Below are 22,500 nucleotides of genomic sequence, written 5' to 3' on the forward strand. Positions count from 1 at the left end.
CTGGCAAAATTTTTAAATATGGGGTTTTCTAGAGTACGGCGGTACATGACAGTAGGTGCATACATCTGTCTGTCAAGTATCTCGCGTAACAGTGAGTAACACGATGAAACGTATCAAAGGATTCCAGGTCTTGTTGGACTATAACACACTGCCGTACTCTGACACTTTTTGGGGGGCTTTTTTTGTTTTTGTTTTTTTAATTTCGGCCAGAAAACTCATCCTTCAAACAATAACCCCATCTTATCAAAAACTCTCAAACCTGGGAAGCTCTACTTTCGAGTTTTTTGTTATGGCAAGATGAGGGTCACTAATATCGATCGATATTTGAAGGAAGAGATTTCTGGCCAAAAATTTTTTTAAACTTTTTGTTTTCATCTCTCCAGAGTACGGCAGTTCATGTGTATACCTACAGACGACGATCAAAGACCTAGATAAATGTAGCAGACAGTAGACGGTGTTTTGGTGTTGGTCTATAAACATGAGTGAATGAAAACACATTGGAAAGCTCACGGCATCACTACTGATAAACAGATGTTAGGATTGGAGGAACCACCGAATTATGTGGAGGGAACTGAAAGTCTGTGTTATGATTTTGAATGCGCCCGTCTTTATATATATTATGGCATGTCTTTCTATGCGGGATGAGATGGTTGTGTTTTATGTCGTTTGTTCTCTTCCCCGCCCCTTCCCCCCCCCCCCCCCCCCTTTTCCCCTTTCCCCGTGATTTTCTTTCTCTCTCTCTCTCTCTCTCTCTCTCTCTCTCTCTCTCTCTCTCTCTCTCTCTCTCTCTCTCTCTCTCTCTCTCGCTCTGTGTGTGTGCGTGAGTGTGTGTGTGTGTGTGTGTGTGTGTGTGTGGTTTCATCTACTTTTCCGGGGGGGGGGGGGGGGGGGGGGGGGGGGAGGAGGGGGGGGGAATAGGACGTTGGGAAAGAGGCATCAGAAAATCATAAAATACGCAGGACTTGGAGCGGGAGATGAGAGAGTGGACGTATACGAAAATGAGAGAGATTTCTCTTGAATGGAATTGACCAAGCTCACTTCGACATGACGCCATTTGTAAATCGGCTTTCGGCTTTACACCTCTCGTCTCTTCGGTCAATGACACGGGCACGATCACTGCCACGACAGTTGACACGACGGCCGAAAATAACATCAAGGTAAATTCCCTGATATTTCTGGAATTTATGGAATAATGGTTCCATAGGCGGACGAAAGTTCAAAGTATTTTAGTTTGATGCCCTTTTAAAAACAAAACGGGTTTCTAATACAAAAATTATAAAAGTCGCGTCATCTTCATTTTAAAAATGATGTCTATAATCATAATAAGATAATATATAATTATACCCAATTTTTAAAATTTCAACTTTTAATTTTTAGGTAGGTAAGAATACATTATGCACATAACACTGTGGCCATGGCAGGAAAGGAGAGAGGCAATTTTTGTATTGTTGCAACTATTTTGTAACTCGTCTTTCAAAAATTGATCGATTTAAATGGAACTCATCTTGGAAAAGTCCCAGGTTTGTGAGTTCTATCCAAGATGAGCCATTTAAATCGATCGATTTTTGAAGGACGAGAGTTTTCTGGCCAAGTTTTAAAATACGTGTCTTTCAAAGTACAACGGGTTAAAAGCCATAGATATATATAAGAGTTAGACAGTCACAGACTTATATCAATGACACTGACACACAGGAGAACGGCTGACTGGCGTGGAGAATTTTGGATGTCTGTATTGACATAACCACCAGGTGTTTAACAATGTGGCATTACGAAATTAAGGTCTGTTCTATTCTTGGAAAGTAAATCTATGTTCTTATGTCGTCTATCTTACAGATTATCACATTGTGTTGATTACAACAGAGATGGCTGTGATGCCACATTCTGACATGGTCATCTGGCGAGACAAGGGAGATTATCCGTGTCCAGTCTAAGTCCACTCGCCCATTGATGTCTATATTTGGTAACGTCCTAGTCCCACCAGGGGATTTCTAATGTCTCCCTGCCGTGGCAGACGCGGAAATTACGAGAATAAATTAAAATATGTAAAGCAATTCTACTTCTTTTTTTTTCCAACACACTCATTGCGTGTCCCCATAATTTAGTTAATTTGTTCCACTTGAAGACTATAATAATATAGAGCTATCTTCCTCTCTAACAAAACACCACTTGTCTATCTGTATATTATAACAAGGTACTTATTCACAGTTGGGTCGAATTGGGTAAATATACGTGCCCAGTTTATACTATCATTGGTGCCCATCCGATCAGTTACAATGATGGCACCGCTCCATCATCAACGCCTTAATAATTCCGTACAATGACAAGGCACCTTCTTTTCTTTTCTTTTTTTTTCTTCCTTACTTTGGTTAAAAACATTTTTTTTTTAGTCAACTACTTTGATCGATATATCAATATGGCCCTCGAGTTATCAAAAAGTATTAAACCAGAGACTCCTTTTTAAGGCGAATTCATGAATTTTGTTTAAAAGACTTGGTCACAACTTTGAACAAAAAATACCCTAAACCTGACCTTGAAAAGAGAATTTTAAAGGTTGATTTGAAAGACTCGGGTTTAAAAACTTATTGGCATTCCAGTCGATCGATAAATGACGTTTTAGAAAAAGTGTTATGACATGCAAGTATACAATTAATGTGACGTTATTTATCTCGTGTCATAGCCTGGCATTAATCATGCGGACAGGAAGGAAACTCGTGCCCAATAATAAATGTAATGCGTAGGCGAATCCCTGGGTATTTTCATGATGATATCAAATACCTCACCACGGTGAGTCAGTCAGTCAGTGGGGGTGATAGGTGATAAGACATTGGAGATAATACCCTACATCAAGTCATTACAGGGGTATAAAGTCGTCGGGTGCTGTCAGGTACCGCCACCACCTATCACCACCACATCCGCACAATGAATAACCAACCAAAACTTCGGGAATTCCTATAAACAAATATCTCGAGTGCGTCTGTTCATTGTGATTTAAAAGGGTGTTGTTAACAATGTGACGCACCAAGACGATTAGGTACGCAATGAATAAATGGAAATGGATTCATGGCGAAGGTCTTGTGGTATGACACTCACCTCCGGACCAGAGTCAAACTGTGAACAATGTATTAGTTGAGTTATTGGAAATAGCCCTTTACTCACATTCTCTCAACCTACTCGTGTGTAAAATGAGTGCCTGACCGTTAACAACGTCGACTCCATCGAAAAAGTATTGTAACAACACCTCAAAAGTGGCTGGCCATGGGATAACCTTTCATAAAATGCTTTGAGCACGATTAGTGGGTATTGCGCCACCTAACTTACTACCAGATAGGCGCAATGGGTAACCCTTGAATAAAATGTCAAATAGTCATTCATAAAAGCAGAATAGTGTCGAATTATGAAAAATTCGAGAAGTAATCGGGAAAGCCCAAACACCTACGCGCACCAATAGAACATTGCCGTACTCTGGAAAAACACATATTAAAAAAATTGGCCAGAAAACTCGTCCTTCAAATATCGATCGATTTTAATGACTTTCTTCTTGGCAAAAACTCTCAAACCTGGGACTTCGCAAAGTCTTCCTTGACGTCCCTGGTTTGAGAGTTTTTGCCAAGATCATTTTAATCGATTGATATTTGAAGGACGATTTTTCTAGCCAAATTTTTAAATACGTGTTTTCATAGAGTACGCGAGCAGTTAACTGGCTAAATCCAAAAGTCACGTAAATTAGCAATTTATATATCATCAGGGATAACAAAGGAAGCTCCAATCCCATTTTGGATTATCAGTGATTCGTCACATAAAGCAGACAAACGATTCTTACTCCCTTTATAGATTCTAGAACGGCTGAAAACACAATAGCCAGCATAATATAGGTGTGAAAGTAACGCTTTTGTTATATGTATTTCAAGTACTTCCACACCTCGTGTTTGACATTTGAATGAACAAAAAAAAAACAACAAAAAAACCCAAAAAAAGTAATAAATAAAAACGAAAGGGATAGAAGACGAGAAGGCTATTTCGTTGTGCTTAATTCAAGCAATGACTAATTTAATAACGTCCAGTAAAATATTCATGCGTAATATCCAACCTTCCTTTAACTTAAAAAAAAAAAAAATTATGAATGGAAAAGGATATTCAATAGATGCTATTTATTGATTACCAACGTGCACACATTTTCAGGCCGTAAAACCAAACCTAATTATGGGCTTGATATAACATAATATTTTGCGTTGGTTTGAGAGTAATCCCATGACAACAAAAAGCCCGTGACCATAACAAGGTCCCGATAGCTTAGTTGGTAGAGCACTCGCTTCACACGCAAAGAGATCGAGATCGATCCGGGATGCAGTCGAGATTTTTCTCTGTCCACCCGACAGTGATTAGGTAGTTGGCTCTGTAAGATCTGGCGGAAAGTACTTTGCGATAGACTAGCGTCCTATCCAAAGGGTAGCAAGCAATTGTTATTGCCCATTTCACGCGGATAAACTCCGGATCCATGGGACTATTGGCTCTGAATGACAACTTATCTTTATATAACAAGGTCTGATATCTCAATGTTATGGAAATACAGTATTCTCCAACCAACGACGAATATTGTCCATTATAACAATGTTAAACCAAGCCAATCATTGCGTTTGGTTATCCGACCTGCTAATATGAGTAGGTTTATACATTTGACGGGCCATTCAGCTTCCGGTGTTTGATATTTCAAATGGCGTCAACAAAAAGGTCACGGTGTGAAGAAATTATTGCAAATGTAGGACAGGAACAAATTGTCTTCAACTTTTATGAAAATATGAAAGTGGAAAACTTGGTGAATAAGCAATAGTGTACGATTTTGAAATAAAGGATGTAAAGGTATGATCAAAAACCAGAAACAAGCGTGGATAAATTAACTAGCCCCCCCCCCCCCTTATTTTTTTACCCCCCAAAAAAAATTAAATTAAAAAAAATTAAAAAAAAATTAATTAAATAAATTAAAAAGACGAAAAAAAAAAAAAAAGAAGGAAATCTGTCAGACTGGAACTTCACATTTGTGACCCGACACGTCAATGTAGTACATGTATTAGTGTTATGGTTAAAGAAACAAAAATCGATGCCCGCAATGGACTTTTTTTAAAAATAATCTATATCCAATTTTATTAGTAAGGATTACATAAGATTAACTCTGATACAATAGAAGTTTTGAGATGATTGATCATTTAAAAAAATAATGGACTAACCCATTGCAAAAAGCATTGAGCAAGACGAAAAAAGTGGGAATGTGTAAATAAAATTATGACTCAAAACACGCCAAGATTCAATACTTTTAACTTATATGTATTGTAAAAATTGTGAGAATAGAATTGGCTTCTCTCTCTCTCTCTCTCTCTCTCTCTCTCTCTCTCTCTCTCTCTCTCTCTCTCTCTCTCTCTCTCTTATTTAGTTATTCATTATAAATTAAATCATATTTTTCTTCCTTTCTTCATTCATTTATTTATCAATTTATATATTTATCCAATCATTTCCCCAGCGTTAGACTAAAATGCACACTGCCAACACGACTCAATAAATATAGCATTGCTCATTCTTCGCAACGTTCAATGTATGATTTGACGACTGGTCGAAAAACCGAAATGTGTTTTATTGTAGGTTTTTAAATAAATGATATCTACGACCCTCGATCCCTTTCCAAGTTGTCTATTAATATTCAAGAGTCCTTGGTGACAATTTTGATGAGAAAACAAAACAAAACCAAACCAAAACAGGAACATCATTCACATTTTTTTATGACAAAGCAAAGTAAGTGTGAGGATCGGAGTGCTTTCACACAAGACACTTGAAGTGAATCTGTGATAGCCAAAGCCAAATTGTCAAGGACCGGAAAAGTGGTGTGATGATTTCACTTCCGTAATAATAAATGTAATCTTTATGTGATAAAATAAATAAATATGTGAACGGATTGAACCATTCTCAATGCGTTTCACAATGTGTCATTTATTCGTCCAGCAGTCCATATGGAATCACATTTCCATCTCATAACGTACTAGTCGCCAGTCAGATGTCCTTTTTGTACTAACACTTTGACAATATTCGTCACTGCGTGCAGCCAGGTACTCAATCTGACCTATGTTGAGTGGGGTAATGTGGGCAATTGTCTTCTTACAAGGACACAAAGTCGGGACCATAATATTTCACAATCACTGTCACCCATCCGGTCTCTGATATCGCTTGACATTGGTTGACTTTTGTGAAAAGAAGAGACACAGTGCCGCTGAACGACCGAGCAATGTCTTATTTGTTTCTTTATTGAAAACACAAAATTTACTATAAATTCCATTACTTTCTATTATATTAAGCATTAGAAAGAAAGAAATTGAGTAAGATGGGATGAGAGATTGAGAGTTTGTGTACGACTCTGCGTGTGCACGCGTGTGTGTGTAGGTTTTTATGTTTGTGTTATAAAGTCTAAAATAAATAAATAAATAAATAAATAAAAGAGAGGGAGAGGGAGAGAGTGGGTGAGAGAGAGGGAGGGAGGGAGAGAGAGAGAGAGAGAGATCGAATTAGAGAGAGAGAGATCGAATTAGAGAGAGAGAGATCGAATTAGAGAGCGAAAGTGAGGGAGAAGGGTAAGAGAAAGATGGAGGAAAAGGTAAAGAGAGAGAGGGAAGAGGGGGAAAAGGGAGATAGACAGATAGATAGATGGATGGATGGTTGGATGGATGGAGATGGGGAGAGAGAGAGGGGGAGAGAGAGAGAGAGAGAGAGAGAGAGAGAGAGAGAAAGAGAGAGAAAGAAAGAAAGACAGAGAGATGGGGGGCAAGCCTATAATAATGAAGTAAAAACCCATAAATTATTCACCATCCTACTTTCAAAAAAGGCCAAGTAATTTAATACGTTTAAGTCATACCAATTTGACGAAAGGTTAGGGTCGTGTGCTGAATAAATATATTATACATCAGATGACAAGGAAATAATAGTCTGCTGGAAATTAGCAATAGTCATTCTCGCCACCCTCTCATATCTCAAACGTCTTAAGTGTTTCATTCATCGTGTTTTGTTGACAAAGGGAAACCCGAAACGTCCACAATGTCTTCGTTAATTAAAGTTAATTAAAATTTTTAATCCATTTGAATATTGTTATTCATTTAATCGAGCTTCAAGCAGTAAACCATTTGCTTACTGCCAACTATCCTACACTGACAAAAAATACACGTTTTTTTAAACATTTAAGACAGACATATTATTTTTTCTTCTTCAAACATCGATGAATTCATGAGACGACTTTCAAAACCTGCTAAGTCTAATGTTCATCATTCAGAGAAAACTGCAACTCTATTATCATTTATTTCCTGACTTTAAGAGGAAAATGTTTGTAAGATCTGATTGAAAGTGCTTTGCATCCTTCCCAAGGGGGGTAGCAAGAAATTGTTATTGTACGTTTCACGCTATATAACCCGAGATAAACTCCGATTTCTGGGGTCTTATGGATTTGAAGTTATATTTTCTTTTCTGTCGACTTTTCTGCCTACATAATTGAAAACAGTAACACGTAGAATATGGTTTCTCGATGTGTTCTCTACACAACTACGCCGTTCGTGGCACCAGATGCCAGTCAGAAATGGGACGATGGTTATCTGTCGTAATGGTGATACGCTTTATCTTTGAGAAATGTGGTTGTCGCAGTACCAGTTGTCCTTTTCCGAGTGTAAGTTTATTTCAAGTTTCAACTGGATTTTTTCCCTTTATTCATCTCACGATATTATCTGCATAGACTGGAGTAGCACTCTTCGCAGATAGGTAGAAGAGGGGGAATAGGAAGAAGGGGGGGGGGGGAAATAGGAAGAAGAGGGGGAATAGGAAGAAGAGGAAGATGAAAATGAGGAGGAGGAGGAGGAGGAGGAGAAGGAGGAGGAGGAGAGGAGGAGGAGGAGGAGGAGAGGAGGAGCAGGGGAGGGGGGGGGCAGAAAAGGAAGGAAGAGTAGGAGGAGAGTCAGAAAAGGAAGGAAGAGTAGGAGGACGAGCGGCAGAAAAGGAGGGAAGAGTAGGAAGAGGAGGGGCAGAAAAGGAAGAGTATACGCAGAGAATGAGAGGGGGGGGGGGAGATCGGAAGGAAGAGCGGTGGAGAGCGCGAGTGAAGGGAGGTGAGGCAAAGAGTAAAAAGAGTTGACAAAGAAAAAAGAGAAAGGCTGAAATAGGAATGAGAGCAAATTAAAAAATAAAACAAAACAAATCAAACAAAAACAATTTTTTAAATACCATTTCGGATCACAGAATAATAATATTTCTATATATCAAATTATATTTATGAATTTTCGGGATTTCTCTTAAATTCAAATTTATTTGGTATTGATAGCATCTCAGAGAGAGAGAGAGAGAGAGAGAGAGGGAGAGAGAGAGAGAGAGAGAGAGAGAGAGAGAGAGAGAGAGAGAGGGAGAGAGGAGAGAGAGAGAGAGAGGAGAGAGAGGAAGAAGAGAGAGAGAGAGAGAGAGAGAGAGAGAGAGAGGTTAGACAAATATGTATCTTTAACTCACCCAAGATGTGAGGCGTCTCGGTGAACCAAAACTCTTGAGGTCTCGCACAGGTGAACAGCGAGTAGCGATTCTTTGACCGCATCATCGGGTAGGGTATACAACTCCTACGGACTTCTTTGACCGCATTTCAATTTCAACAGTTACTTCCCTTCGTCCACTCACACGAGGCCATTGCTGGTCGGTCATGAATTGAAAAACTCCAAATGTCAAGAGATATTTTGGTCGACTCAAAATATGTCAGGTAATGAAATTCATATTTCCATTTCGAATGAATATTCATGAAAAAATTGCAAATATGCAAATTCTTGACTACAATTCAATAAAATGCCATTTTACTGTCATAGTTTAAATATTTATGATATCTCCTGTTCCCACTATAAGTTCAGAAAAAAAATTAATTAACATACACATAGAATAATATGATGTTAGACATATCTAGTAATCTTTGAATATTTTTAAAGAGGTCTTTGCCCACACTAACATACAACAATTATAGACAAAACACGAATAACGGCAATACTTTCGATTTAGGAAATCGGGAGATAAGTTCACTTGAACCGTTAGGCCTTTCTTAAGTTTGTTCTTATTTTATTTATTTTGTTTGTTTTGTTTTGTAGTTACAGTTGTTGTTCTTATATATTTTTTTTTGTTTTTTTTTTTGGTCTATAGTTTTCTTTCCTTTTCTTTTTTTTCGGTATTGCTTTTTTTTTTTGTTTGTTTGTTTGGGGTTTTTTGGGGTTTTTTTTTTTTTGTTTTTGTTTTGTTTTGTTTTGTTTTGTTTTGTTTGATTCCAGGGCTAAAGCAGCTAGTGTCATTTATGGGGGATTTTAGCACCAGAAAAATACTTTAAATTTACACTTTACTGTATGGAGTTCTTTATCAACAAGACCCTCACCCCCCCCCCCCCTCCTTCCCCTTTCCGCCAACATAAAAAAAAAAAGAAAGAAAGAAAATTAAGACAAGGGGGGGGGGGGGGGGGGGGGGGGGAGGCTGAGTACATATAAGACTACCAAATGTCAATCTAACAAAGTCTAGTCTGAGTCTACGTCACTTCCCACCATTGAAAAAAAACAAACAAGATCCTCGTCAAAATGAATCCACTTAAACAAAAATGCAATTCTCAGTTTATAATTAATGATTGATAAGGGAATGGACTTGCGAGTGCTTCTGCGATAAAAATCCGACAGATGTCCTGATGCGCTAAGAAAATCAAAAGAGTATCCGGCGATAACAACAGAGACGGTACGTCAAGTTATCAAACCACACAGACTTAAATACAAGCCTTGTTAACATTCTTAACTCACTCATTCCTAGAGATTTTTGCTACTCTTCAAAATTGGAAAAAAGGAATTAAAAATAAGCATGTACATAGATAGTTTTATTCAACTACCATTAACATGCAAAAATTATAAAACATTAGCTTTGATACTACGCCTATAATTTGTTTCATAAAAATGTAAGAAATAAGCATGGGGTAAAAGTAACCCGGGTAAATAAACTACGGATATAGTTCGGTGTTAGGGTTGAGTGAGTTAACTTCTAGAATATCTTTCAAATTATTTAACATTACATAATTCATCTAAAGAACTGTAGAAATGGTCCATGTAAGATTGGCATTGATTCAATTAACCATTATCCCAGCTGGTCTTTTTTGTTTTTTGTTTTGAACAAATCAAAAACACTAAAAACGATTGTCGTGTATTTCACAATTTTAAAAAAAATCAACAAAATAATAACAACGACGACACGACGACGACGACGAAGAGGAGGAGGAGGAAAATAGCAACATAAGGATGATACCAATGATAGTGTTTGGCCACAAACACCACCACCGAACACTACGATTTCTGTACCATCATCATCATCATCATCATCATCATCATCGTCTTCTAATACCCTCTAGATTATTATTATTATTATTATTATTATTATTATTATTATTATTATTATTATTATTATTATTATTATTATTATTATTATTATTATTATTATTATTATTATTATTTTTATTATTATTATTATTATTATTATTTATTATTATTATTATTATTATTCGCCCACACCATTCACTTCAACAATTGGAATGACGAAGTTAATCATCCACTGGATACATGGATCCCTTGGGAAATTCAGTCTATGTCACTATTTGACACCGTCTAATTACTACAGGAATGTACAAGAAGTCTATTATTATTATTATTATTATTATTATTATTATTATTATTATTATTATTATTATTATTATTATTATTATTATTATTATTATTATTATTATTATTATTATTATTATATGCCTTCGCCAAGAGATAGTGGATTAAGTGAAAGGTATCTGCATTTGTAAAGACGTTTTCATCTACCAATCAACATACGGGTTTTCCAGTTTCGTATTTTTAATATCAAATCTAAGATATGAGCAATAATTTATCATGGGAGGAGACCAAATGAACAGAGTACATTTTCTTTTTCTTTATATTTGTTTCAACACACATAAACAGCATTATTGCCAAGAAATTATAAACACGTTTTAGCAGTTTTAACTGATAAATCACACATTTTAGCTGTACCTTCTCCAAGTCTTTCTCGTAGTAGTTGAAGAAGAAATTAAAAAATAAAGTTTTTGTCTTTTAATCTAATGGACATTTTGACAACTTAAAAAAAAAACAAAAAAAAAAAAACCCAACTATTCGCCAGTTTTCATACTCTCCCGACAACTGTTATCACCGTATTGTGGGCGGCCATGATCAAGTTCCTTTACAATTACTGCTGTAGCTAAGAGTTGCCATTTTCATGGGATATCAGCTGGATGGATAGGGTAAGGTACAAACAACTTTAAAATGATCACCAACAAATGGGGGAAAGGGGGGGGGGGGGGGGAACAAGATAAAAACAAACTAAATTTTTATCGACACGATGGAATTTCTTTCAGAACATAGCTTATTACATATTTATCATTTGGTTAAGATTACATACCAGACCGTTTTCAATAAGAGAGCAATACAAACAGCAATGCTTTTGATTGTTATATTGATTGATTGATTGATTGATTGATTGATTGATTGATTGATTCACTGATAGGTTTTTTGCTTGACTAATTGATTGATTGATTGATTGAATCAAATAGGTTTATTTATTGATTTAATGATAGGTTTGTATTTACTGATCGGTAGATTGATTGATAGATTAATATATTTATTGGTTGACTAATTGATTGATTGGTTGACTTTTTTTGTTTGTCTATTTCTCTGTATGAGTTCGTTGTGTTACCTTCTTTCTTTCTTTTTCCAGAACGGGTGCTTTATATATATATATATATATATATTATATATATATATATATATATATATATATATATATATATATATATATATATATATATATATTATATATATATAAAATAAACAGTAACAGACTGGGGTATTACTATAAATACCCATAATACCATTTACGAGCCAAACAGTAAAGACAGCCTTAACGTACTAAGACATTGATTTTCGTCTATAAGTTGGCACTTGGTCAAAAAGATAGCAATAAATATAATAATACATAACATCATTGTAGGCGACAAACACACACACACACACACACGCACACACACACACACACACACACACACACACACACACACACACATTGTTTGTCCTGTAGAGGTTCTGTTTTGTTTACTTTTGTTTTTTGTTTTTTCGGTGATTTATATTTTGCTATTTTCTTGTGATTTGTTTGTTGCCTTTTTTAATCATTGGAAGTTTTAATAAAACTTTCCATTTTAAGACGAATCAAAGGGGTAAACCACCAAAACTCATGTTGTGACCAATATATCTACAGCAACATTAACATCACCCTACAATACATACATAATGAATACCATTTTAAAATGTTTGCCAGGTCACAATTTCCAAGGCTAAATAGTCAACATAGACCTGACGTAATCATACCTAATTCCTATCCCCCCCTCCCGCCCCCCCCCCCCCCCCCCCCCCCCCCTTCGGCCAGAAATCTTTTACTCCAATCATCAATCTATCTAAATGACAATCAACTTGCCAAAACATGGTATTTTCATCAAAACGGTGTCTTCATACCAACAAAGTCTATAAAAAACAAGAATATAAATAGTAATATAAACACAGCAGCAGCAGCGACAACAACACTACTCTCAATAACGACACCAGCGCTACAACTACCAACAAAGCAACAACAACCACTACCAACATCAACAACAACAATGACGACGATGAAGACAAAAACAACCGAACATTGACGACGACTAGTGACATTAAGGAGCGACTAGTGTAGAGTCATAACAACCAAATTAGGGGCTACTGTTGAGATATTATTATTATTATTTCATTCTTTGACAAAATAATTGTGCTTCAAGCGTAACATTGTAACACCAATTTTTAAAATATACTTTCAATACATAAGACACACTGGGACTCTATCTATAATTTGATTTGTTCAGCTTGGTTAGCCTGTCTGTTTCATGGCTAGATGTTAAGACGATATAACAAAAAAGAACAACAAAAAAAAACCCAAAAAACATTATCATAAATACGACAGACTACCAGACTTCGTATTACTGTAAACTTTTTTTTTTTTAATAATAAACAATTTTAAAAAACTAAACAAAATTTAATCAATTTTCCTTTGTTCAACAAAGGAGGAAATTTTTCTTTAAAGTTATCCTCAGAAAATACCGATATCACCTCTAGGCGTCAGCCGCAGCACAGAGCATGTCAATAGATGAATAATTAAGGCCATGCTTATTGCTCAATGGAGAAGAAAAAGAGAGAGAAAATGCCGTTAGCGAGGCTCGAATCAAGATCCCTCGGGTGTAAGTGCAGTCGGCGATCAGCCCCGCCATCTCGATGGATTCCTAATTCACTTTGCTCCACGTCGGCCTTATTTTAAAATTCTACGACACCCATTTTAACCAGTCATTTGCCGTACTCTGGAAAGACACGTTTCTAAACATTTAGCCAGAAAACTCGTCCTTCAAATAATGATCGATTTAAATTAACCTCATCTTGGCAAAAACTCTCAAGCCTGGGACTTGGCGAAGTCCAAGGTTTGAGAGTTTTTGCCAAGATACAGGTCATTTAAATCGATCGATAATTCGAAGAACGAGATTTCTGGCCAAATTTTTATATACAAGTTTTTTCCAGAGTACGGCTGTAACTTGTTAATTTTCAAACAGCTAGAGAGATGAAGGATCTTTATTTTGTTTGAACTCGGTCGGGTCGGGTTAAAAATAAATCCTCCCCCTAATCCTCCGAAAACCAAAACAAAAGAATTTAGAGAACAATAGTCGCAGCTGATAGATGATGAATGACCTCGCATGGGGTCACTAACCTCTCTCTCTCTCTCTCTCTCTCTCTCTCTCTCTCTCTCTCTCTCTCTCTCTCTCTCTCTCCTCTCTCTCTCTCTCACACACACAGACACTCATATACACACACAAACACACACTCTCTCTCACACACACACTAACACACACTCTCTCTCTCTCTCTCTCTCTCTCTCTCTCTCTCTCTCTCTCTCTCTCTCTCTCTCAAGTACATACACGCACTCCCATTCACATGATGATGATGGTGACGATGATGATGATGATGATGATGATGATGATGATGATGATGATGATGATGATGATGATGAAGGTGATGAATGACATGCTTTACTCCTTTCCCCGACTGACACATACACACTCCATATTAATCAATGTCGGAGAGATAATCTCTAGAACACTGAAAATTACGACGGTAACTATGCAAGCCAACAAGGTTCGAAACCCAGCGCCAGCAGTTTTGTATTCCGTTAACTCACTCAACCCTAACACCGACTATATCTGTAGTTTACCCGGGTTACTTTTACCCCTTGCCTATAATTTATTACATTTTTATGAGACAAATTATAGGCGTAGTATCAAAGCTAATGTTTTTAGTTTTTACATCTTCATCATCAGCAGCAGCAGCATCATCATCATCATCATTGCCTTTTTCACCCTGGGTCAGGGTATAGTCCACAGACAAACAGCCTCCAGCCTTCTCTATCCTGAGCTAACTTTTTTAGGATTAAACCCCGATCTCATCACCATTGCCTTTTTCACCCTGGGTCAGGGTATAGTCCACAGACAAACAGCCTCCAGCCTTCTCTATCCTGAGCTAACTTTTTAAAAAAATCTCATTCCATGTCTTATCACTTCTCTGTATATCAGCTTCTTTAATTCTTCTCCGTGTTCCTCGTGGCCTTCCCCTTGATCTTCTGCCCCGAGGGTTCCAGTCCAATACTTTCTTTGTTAGAGTGGAGTCATTCATCTTAATGGTAGTTAAATATAACTATCTTTGATCATGCTCATTTTTAATACATTTTTTTTCTCCAATTTTTGAAAAGTAGCAAAAAACTCTAGGCTTGAGTGAGTTAAAGGTCATAAAGGTATCGTCAAAACATCTATGAGATGTTAAAGACGAGAGACATTTATTATTCGAAGGAAGTTCCTTTCTAAAACGTTTATGTTTTCAATCTACCGCAGCTTATATATATATATATATATATATATATATATAATATTATATATATATATATATATATATATATATATATATATATATAGAGAGAGAGAGAGAGAGAGAGAGAGAGAGTTAGTTCATGAAACAATACACTCCCTATTTCATATTATATTATACTATGCGTAGAAAATAGAAGCATTTGGATATGCCCCGTGGTATGTTTTCTTATTTGACCTTTCGCCTTGTTGTCAAATAGAGATAATGACAATAACATAGGGGCGTTTTATCATAATTTAATACAGGTCCTGTCCAGCTCTGTAGAAAAAATAAAAACCAAACACAGTCTATTTACTTACTACTTTAATCTTGAACTCCGACCTTTCCATTATCACAACAACTAACTACTATTACCAATGGAGCTACAACGTTTACAATCTCGGCCGTCGTGTTGTTTACCAATGAGATTGCGATAAAACGTGTCTGCTGTTTATATATCATTATCTAACAAATACCTTTTTTTTAAAAAGGAAGCGGGGGGTGGAGCTGTTGATATCCCTGATTTTCGTTTATATGTTGATAACAACCATTTATTTTTGGATTGCCAGCCAGGACTAATATCACAGACAACAGTGAGCCATCATATAGAGCAATATCAACTAGATGTGCTCAAAGTGCTTTATAAAGATCTAGAGCCAACAGCAACAATTAATATGAATAACAAGGCATGAAGCCTGGTTAGGTGCTCTTACTTTTTTCTTCGGACAGAGACAACGCTGAATGTTACCGGCAATTCATTTGACATCAAAGTATGGTGAGAGAATGCGAGAAAAGAGCATTTTCCAAGAACTCACTTTGTGCCGCCCATGAGAGGGGAATGATCCATGTAGCTACCTACAGATCAGAATCCGATCATTATACCACAAGACCACACATAAGACGGTAAAGTTACTTCACAATCCTTTTAACTTGTGAACAAGAAACCTGATAACCGCCAATGACATCATCCCTTCCCGGCTGGATATCGAGTTATGCGTGATACTCCAGTTAAAACCACATTTATTCGCTGATACAATCGAAGAGGACCTAACTTTGCACCACTGTGATTGATTGATATCTGATTGTAAGCCACAAGGCAAGTGGCGTGGGGCGTTCACTGTGTAAATTTAACGATTCGGTTACCCGGGGTGTGAACGTAACAGGAAGCAGTACAAAGTGTTTACTACCCGCGTATCGTGTAAGGCTTCATCATCGCCTCTATAGCCCTCATTTTACGCCGTGTAACCCCATTGAGTGTAGCATCGTAACATGACAACATACGATAAAATTTGTACAACTTTTGTGGATGAGTGGTAGAAAAATGGCTGTGTCCATTGATCGTGGGCAGAAAGCATTCACAATTAATTTGGAAACAGAGACCATTTAGAATCTGAGAGCAGAGAACGTCAGAATATTGTGTAAGATTGGAACAACACAAATGTTGAACAGAAAAGGAAAATGTGTGACAATTGAACATGACAAATCTGAAATCTGAAAAGAGAACATCAAATAACCAGCATGGATTATATGGCCAGGTTGTTACCTTGTTCGTCATCCAACAAAGGCAATCTAAATCGAGTGGAATCAGTGACAGATTGGATTACAATACCACAAATTCTGTCCCACCTGGACAAGGGATTGTGCAAACCATGTATCGATTTAAACCCACTAGAATTATTTAAAAGATACCCCACTGGTGTTTCGATTTATTGACTACCCATTTCTATCAAAAATCATATTTCATAGGATAGAATTCATATACCAGAGACATTTATTGCAAGTTTTACAAGATGAAAACTGAAAATCTGTACAACTAAATGTGTCCTTTAAACCAATCGTGTCAATGCAATTTTAGGAATAACAAACCCAACGTCAGTTATAATACCTCATTAAAAAGAACCCCTTACAAGTTATTATTTTCTCCCCTCTCTTTTCACTCCTAAACGTTCCTGTTTATCATTCAGCAAACGTTGTCATTTCATAAACGACTATCAATGCAATAGATGTATAATTAGCGTGCTTCTGCTTAATTCTAAGGTTGAAAACATTACCTGTGCCCGAGAGACTGATTGTTTGAGGTCTTGACGTAGCAAACGGAAGCTTAAGCTATGGGAAAATAAATGTTTTGGCGCAATGATGCGTGCATTTCTTTAACTTCATGTTGTAGCGTTTTGAAAAACATTCAACAAGTGTTTGTGCCAAAACATTGTGTGTGTGTGTGTGTGTGTGTGTGTGTGTGTGTGAGAGAGAGTGTGTGTGTATATATGTGTGTGTGTGTGAGAGAGAGAGAGAGAGAGAGGGGGGGGGGGGGAGAGAGGTGGGGGGGGGGGGGTAAAAAGAGGGATGGATGGAAATAGAGATGGATGGATAGATAGATAGATAGATAGATAGATAGATAGATAGATAGATAGATAGATAGATAGATAGATAGATAGATAGATAGATAGATAGATAGATGGATGGATGGATGGATGGATGGATGGATGGATGGATGGATGGATGGATGGATGGATGGATGGATGGATGGATGGATGGATGGATGGATGGATGGATGGATGGATGGATAGATAGATAGATAGATAGATAGATAGATAGATAGATAGATAGATAGATAGATAGATAGATAGATAGATAGATAGATAGATAGATAGATAGATAGATAGATAGATGTTTTTAAAAGATAGGAAATCTGAGCAAAAGTGAGTGTTTTATCATGAGAATGAGTGGAAAAAAGTCATTTCGGTAGCAAGTGCAAATCAGTTAATTAAGGTGTAACATGAGCTATAAAAGGGTTGGGGAACTGACAGGAAGGCTAAGGTGTTGACGAAATTGAAATGATCAAATTAATCAACACAATGTGAAACGCATCGGAGTGAGGAAATAATATTGGGAACGCCTCAATAATATTATTAAGGAGACAAGGAAGCCGTTGTAGGGTAGATAAACAGTGATCCAGACAAACAGACGGACGGATAAATGGAGGTTGGATGGAATGATCGAAAGGTATGCATGAAGATGGATGGATAGACGAATCGTAAGGAAAGGTAGGCAATGGAGTACGCAATATTATAATATATAAAATATAGTGAGACAGGTTATGTGAAGAGAGAGAGAGAGAGAGAGAGAGAGAGAGAGAGAGAGAGAGAGAGAGAGAGAGAGAGAGAGAGCAGAGAGAGAGTTGACTGGGGGAGGAAGAGATATTGAGGCCGGGGAAGGGGGCGGGGGTGTACGTTTAGAAAAAAATGTAATATTATTTTCAACTGAAACTTACAAACCATAAAGATGGAGATTGGCACATGTTCAATCAATGGCTCTTATTATAATTTAATGCAGGTTGCCAGCACAATGTAATAATATTAATTATAAACTAGTATGTGTTTAACCTCTTCAGATCGGACTAGAATTCACTCTGAAAGTTGACATCGGACCTAGTCGCTGTCCTAACAAGTATCATCGGTGATGCGACCAAGGCTTTAATAAAACCCTGATCTCATTACCGCCATTGCTTGCTCTTTGGGAAAACGGCTAAATTTCAGTAACATGTGCTCGAACCGATTTGCAAGGGTTCCCAAGCCAACAAGACAACATATAGCACAAGGTATGACGCCTATGAGGCGCTATTACAATTTGTTTTCGATAGAAACGGCGCCATTACCGATCAGGTACTCATCTTACACCTGAGTGCGGTGTGATAATGTGAGTAAAGAGCTTTATCTAAGAACTCGACTTTGTGCCGTCCACAGCGGGACTCGAACCAGAGACCGACTAGTTCGCATCTAGATGAATAATGAGTATTAGGATTGGGGGGGGGGGGGAGGGAGAAATCAATTCGAGCTTGCTTTTAAAGGTTTAAGTGATTGATGACAACATCTATCATTAGCCACAATATGACAGGGCATGACCAAATAGGGTTAAAATAAATACTGGATATAATGAAACTTGGTACGCTGCAAATGTCAACCTGTTACTGTTACTGGTTATAATATTGTCATTACTATATAAATCATCATATTTAAACCTAAATAACCTTTAATCTCCCTCCTCCCTCCCCCCCCCCCTCTCTCTCTCTCTCTCTCTCTCTCTCTCTCTCTCTCTCTCTCTCAGTCTCTATATATGTCTTTCCTTCAATCTATCTTTCCCTTAAACTGCATTTTCGTCAGTCTGTGATCTTTCTGTCAATCTTACTGTCTGCTTGATTGCTTGGCTACCTGCCTGCCTATTTACCTGTCCACATACTTAGCTACCTATCGACCTGCCTGACAACCTATCGATCTATAAATCTATCTAACTGTCTGTCTGTCTATCCATCCATATATAATCTATCTCCCTTCCACCTCTGTGATCTTTCTGTATATCTTATTATCTATCTGCTTGATTGCTCGACTACTTGCTTGCCCAACTCTTAACTCCCTGTTCACATACTTAATCTATCTATATATCTATCTATCTATCTATCTATCTATCTATCTGTCTGCCTGTCTGTCTGTCTGTATGTCTATCGATATGTCTGTCTGTCTGTCTGTCTGTCTGTCTCTGTGTGTGTCTGTCTGTCTGTCCATTCATCCATCTATCTCCCTTCCACCTCTCTCCCACCCATTCATCTCCCGACGACCCCACCAATCAATAATGTAAGTCGCAACCACGCCATCCTTCACACCATCATTGAATCCAGTGTCCAAACGTTGTGACCATCAACGCTTCAACTCTGAGAGTGAGAGATAGAGACTGAATTTATTTTATATCCTTATTGTGACCTATCACCTCCAAACGGTATAGATGTTCAAAATGTGATTAAATCATAGGGGAGATCGAATACAGTTTCTTGATGAGCACAAAAAAAAATAAAAAAAATAAATAATAAATAAATAAATAAATAATAAATAAATAAATAAATAATGAATGAATGATATGAATGAATGAATGAATGAATGAATGAATGAATTTAATAATAATAATAATAATAATAATAATAATAATAATAATAATAATAATAATATAATAATAATAATAATAATAATAATAATAATAATAATAATAATAATAATAATAATAATAATAAGAAGAAGAAGAAGAAGAAGAAGAAGAAGAAGAAGAAGAAGAAGAAGAAGAGAAGAAGAAGAAGAAGAAGAAGAAGAGAAGAAGAAGAAGAAGAAGAAGAAGAAGAAGAAGAAGAAGAAGAAGAAGAAAGAAGAAGAAGAAGAAGAAGAAGAAGAAGAAAGAAGAAGAAGAAGAAGAAGAGAAGAAGAAGAAGAAGAAGAAGAAGAAGAAGAAGAAGAAGAAGAAGAAGAAGAAGAAGAAGAAGAAGAAGAAGAAGAAGAAGAAGAAGAAGAAGAAGAAGAAGAAGAAGAGAAGAAGAAGAAGAAGAAGAAGAAGAAGAAGAAGAAGAAGAAGAAGAAGAAGAAGAAGAAGAAGAAGAAGAAGAAGAAGAAGAAGAAGAAGAAGAAGAAGAAGAAAAAGAAGAAAAAGAAAATGCAACTCAGAATATAACTGCTCTCTCACACACTCAATTAATCGGGTTTCTTCCAAGCATTTATGTATCCCATTTTTATTGATCATCTGACGATACTGCATGTTACATTCACTTCTCTTTGGAATTAGCCCTACAGAGCCATGAGGAGTTTATCCCGATTTCTGTTACGTGAAGGGGAAAATGATGATTGGTTGGTACTCTTTAGATATGACACCAGACTGACTATATTACAAAGTATCGCAGGCCGCCCAATATCGAAAAAGACCAGCTACTACTGGGTGACTAGATGTGAAAGAAGAAAAAGGAAGAAAAAGAAGGGGAAAAAAATAATTTAAAACATTGTGAATGTCTCCATTCAAAATCGCCCCGTTTGAGTCGAATGGTCTACCGATTGAACTCTTGACGGACCTCAAATGTAATGAAAAATTCTAGTCCTTCAATGAAGCCTGTGTCGTATCGATTTCAGTGCTCTGTAAGTGAAAAGGGTAGGATACAATGGGAGATTATAGTATAACCGAACTTAGCTTGAAAAGGGTTTAAGTAAAGATTGTGTACGATGAGCGAATAAATAGTAAAGACAGCACACAAAATAATATATCTAAGGGATACTTCGCGAAGTCCCAGGTTGGAGAGTTTTTGCCAAGATGAGGGTCATTTAGATCGATCGATATCTGAAGGACGTGTTTTCCTGCCAAATTCTTAAATACGTGTTTTTCCAGACTAAGGCAGGTTAATAGCCTTTTACTAATACTGCCGTATTATTGAGTTTCAATATAGATATAGGTACTAATGTGCATGGATGAAACAGTGTGGAAGTTCCTAATGGATGAGAGAGTGATGGAAAGGGGATGAAAGTAGGTCACTGTCTCATAGAGCCTATCACTTTCACATTTAAACTAAAGAGTATCGGGTCAAACAGTCAACAGGCCTTTCTGACATTTAATAACATTAACACTGTAGATTGACCTACTAATGTCTCAGAAAGATGGAAAGTGATTCAAACGGATTCCCATCATGTGATTGTATTCATCCATCCATCTACTATCCATTTATTCACCTTTTCATCCCTCTATCCATCCAACCATTCATCCATCCAGCACTTATCTATCCAAATGCCCTCTAATTCACCAACTCATTCATTAACTCGCTCTTTCACTCATCTTTATCATTTCAATCTTGTACTTAACCAATCAGGCACAACGGTATAAATGAGTACCTGACTGTAGGCAGTGATGGATATTTTGTAATACAAAAGGGGAGTCTAACAGACATATCTTGTACTGCATGAAGAAATGAAATATGGTTCTTTAAGTAGACTGCTAATAAATTCCTTTTATTCATCCCATATGGGAAATTTGTCTTTAAGGTCTATTCCAAGGGAAGACTGGAATAATCCAGGCGTCAGTCGCAGTGCAGCGCGGCTAACTGAGCTAGGGCGAGGTGACTTGCTCAAAGCCAGCGCAGCGGGTATTCGAACTCGGGTACGAAGCAAAGACCGTACCGCCGAGCCACGCTGCCCCTAACGGTATATAAGTATAAGTGAAGCAGTGTATTCATTATTTTATTTTTTTTTTATTTTATTTTGGCATGGGTCCAAGCTACTTATCTGACATCCTATCAATTTTGGACGATCAGCAAACACTAAGCACCCACATCATGTCAACATCACCCTCCACCTACCTCGAAGTGAAATCGAAGAGTGCAAACTAAAGGCGACCCTTGACATTTAACACTTTCGACACAATGTTGACCCAGCTCCAATAACCACAACGGTACTAACAATGAACACGGTCAGGCACTCACTCTATTCATTCGTCCATCAATCTATCAATACATATAAAACTGCCTTACAATGTCACAATATCTTCTTTTTTTCATTTTAGCCAGACAAGTTAAACTTCAAATTTCGATGAATCCAGACGACCATCAATTCGTCCCATAAAAATGATCAAACCTGAGATTTCAGTGACTTTTTGATAA

The 22,500-nt window shown here is 37.0% G+C and overlaps 1 protein-coding gene across 24 annotated transcripts in view; it reads right to left on the reverse strand.

The window, feature by feature from the left end:
- Window positions 1–22,500, reverse strand: part of LOC144974868 (SLIT-ROBO Rho GTPase-activating protein 1-like) — a 231,729-nt gene that overhangs the window by 62,490 nt on the left and 146,739 nt on the right. For 13 of the 24 annotated variants that reach the window (XM_078918268.1, XM_078918261.1, XM_078918267.1 and 10 more), the window contains exon 2: window positions 8,518–8,891. The exons of the other annotated variants lie outside the window; for them this stretch is intronic. In XM_078918268.1, the coding sequence (XP_078774394.1) occupies window positions 8,518–8,602 (85 nt within the window). In that variant the 5' untranslated portion in view covers window positions 8,603–8,891. The remainder of the gene's footprint in view (window positions 1–8,517; window positions 8,892–22,500) is intronic. 24 annotated transcript variants of the gene reach the window in all.

This window comes from Berghia stephanieae, chromosome 6, assembly GCF_034508935.2.
Source record: "Berghia stephanieae isolate SIO BIC M18660-M18661 chromosome 6, UCSD_Bste_1.3, whole genome shotgun sequence".
NCBI classification, from domain to species: domain Eukaryota; kingdom Metazoa; phylum Mollusca; class Gastropoda; order Nudibranchia; family Aeolidiidae; genus Berghia; species Berghia stephanieae.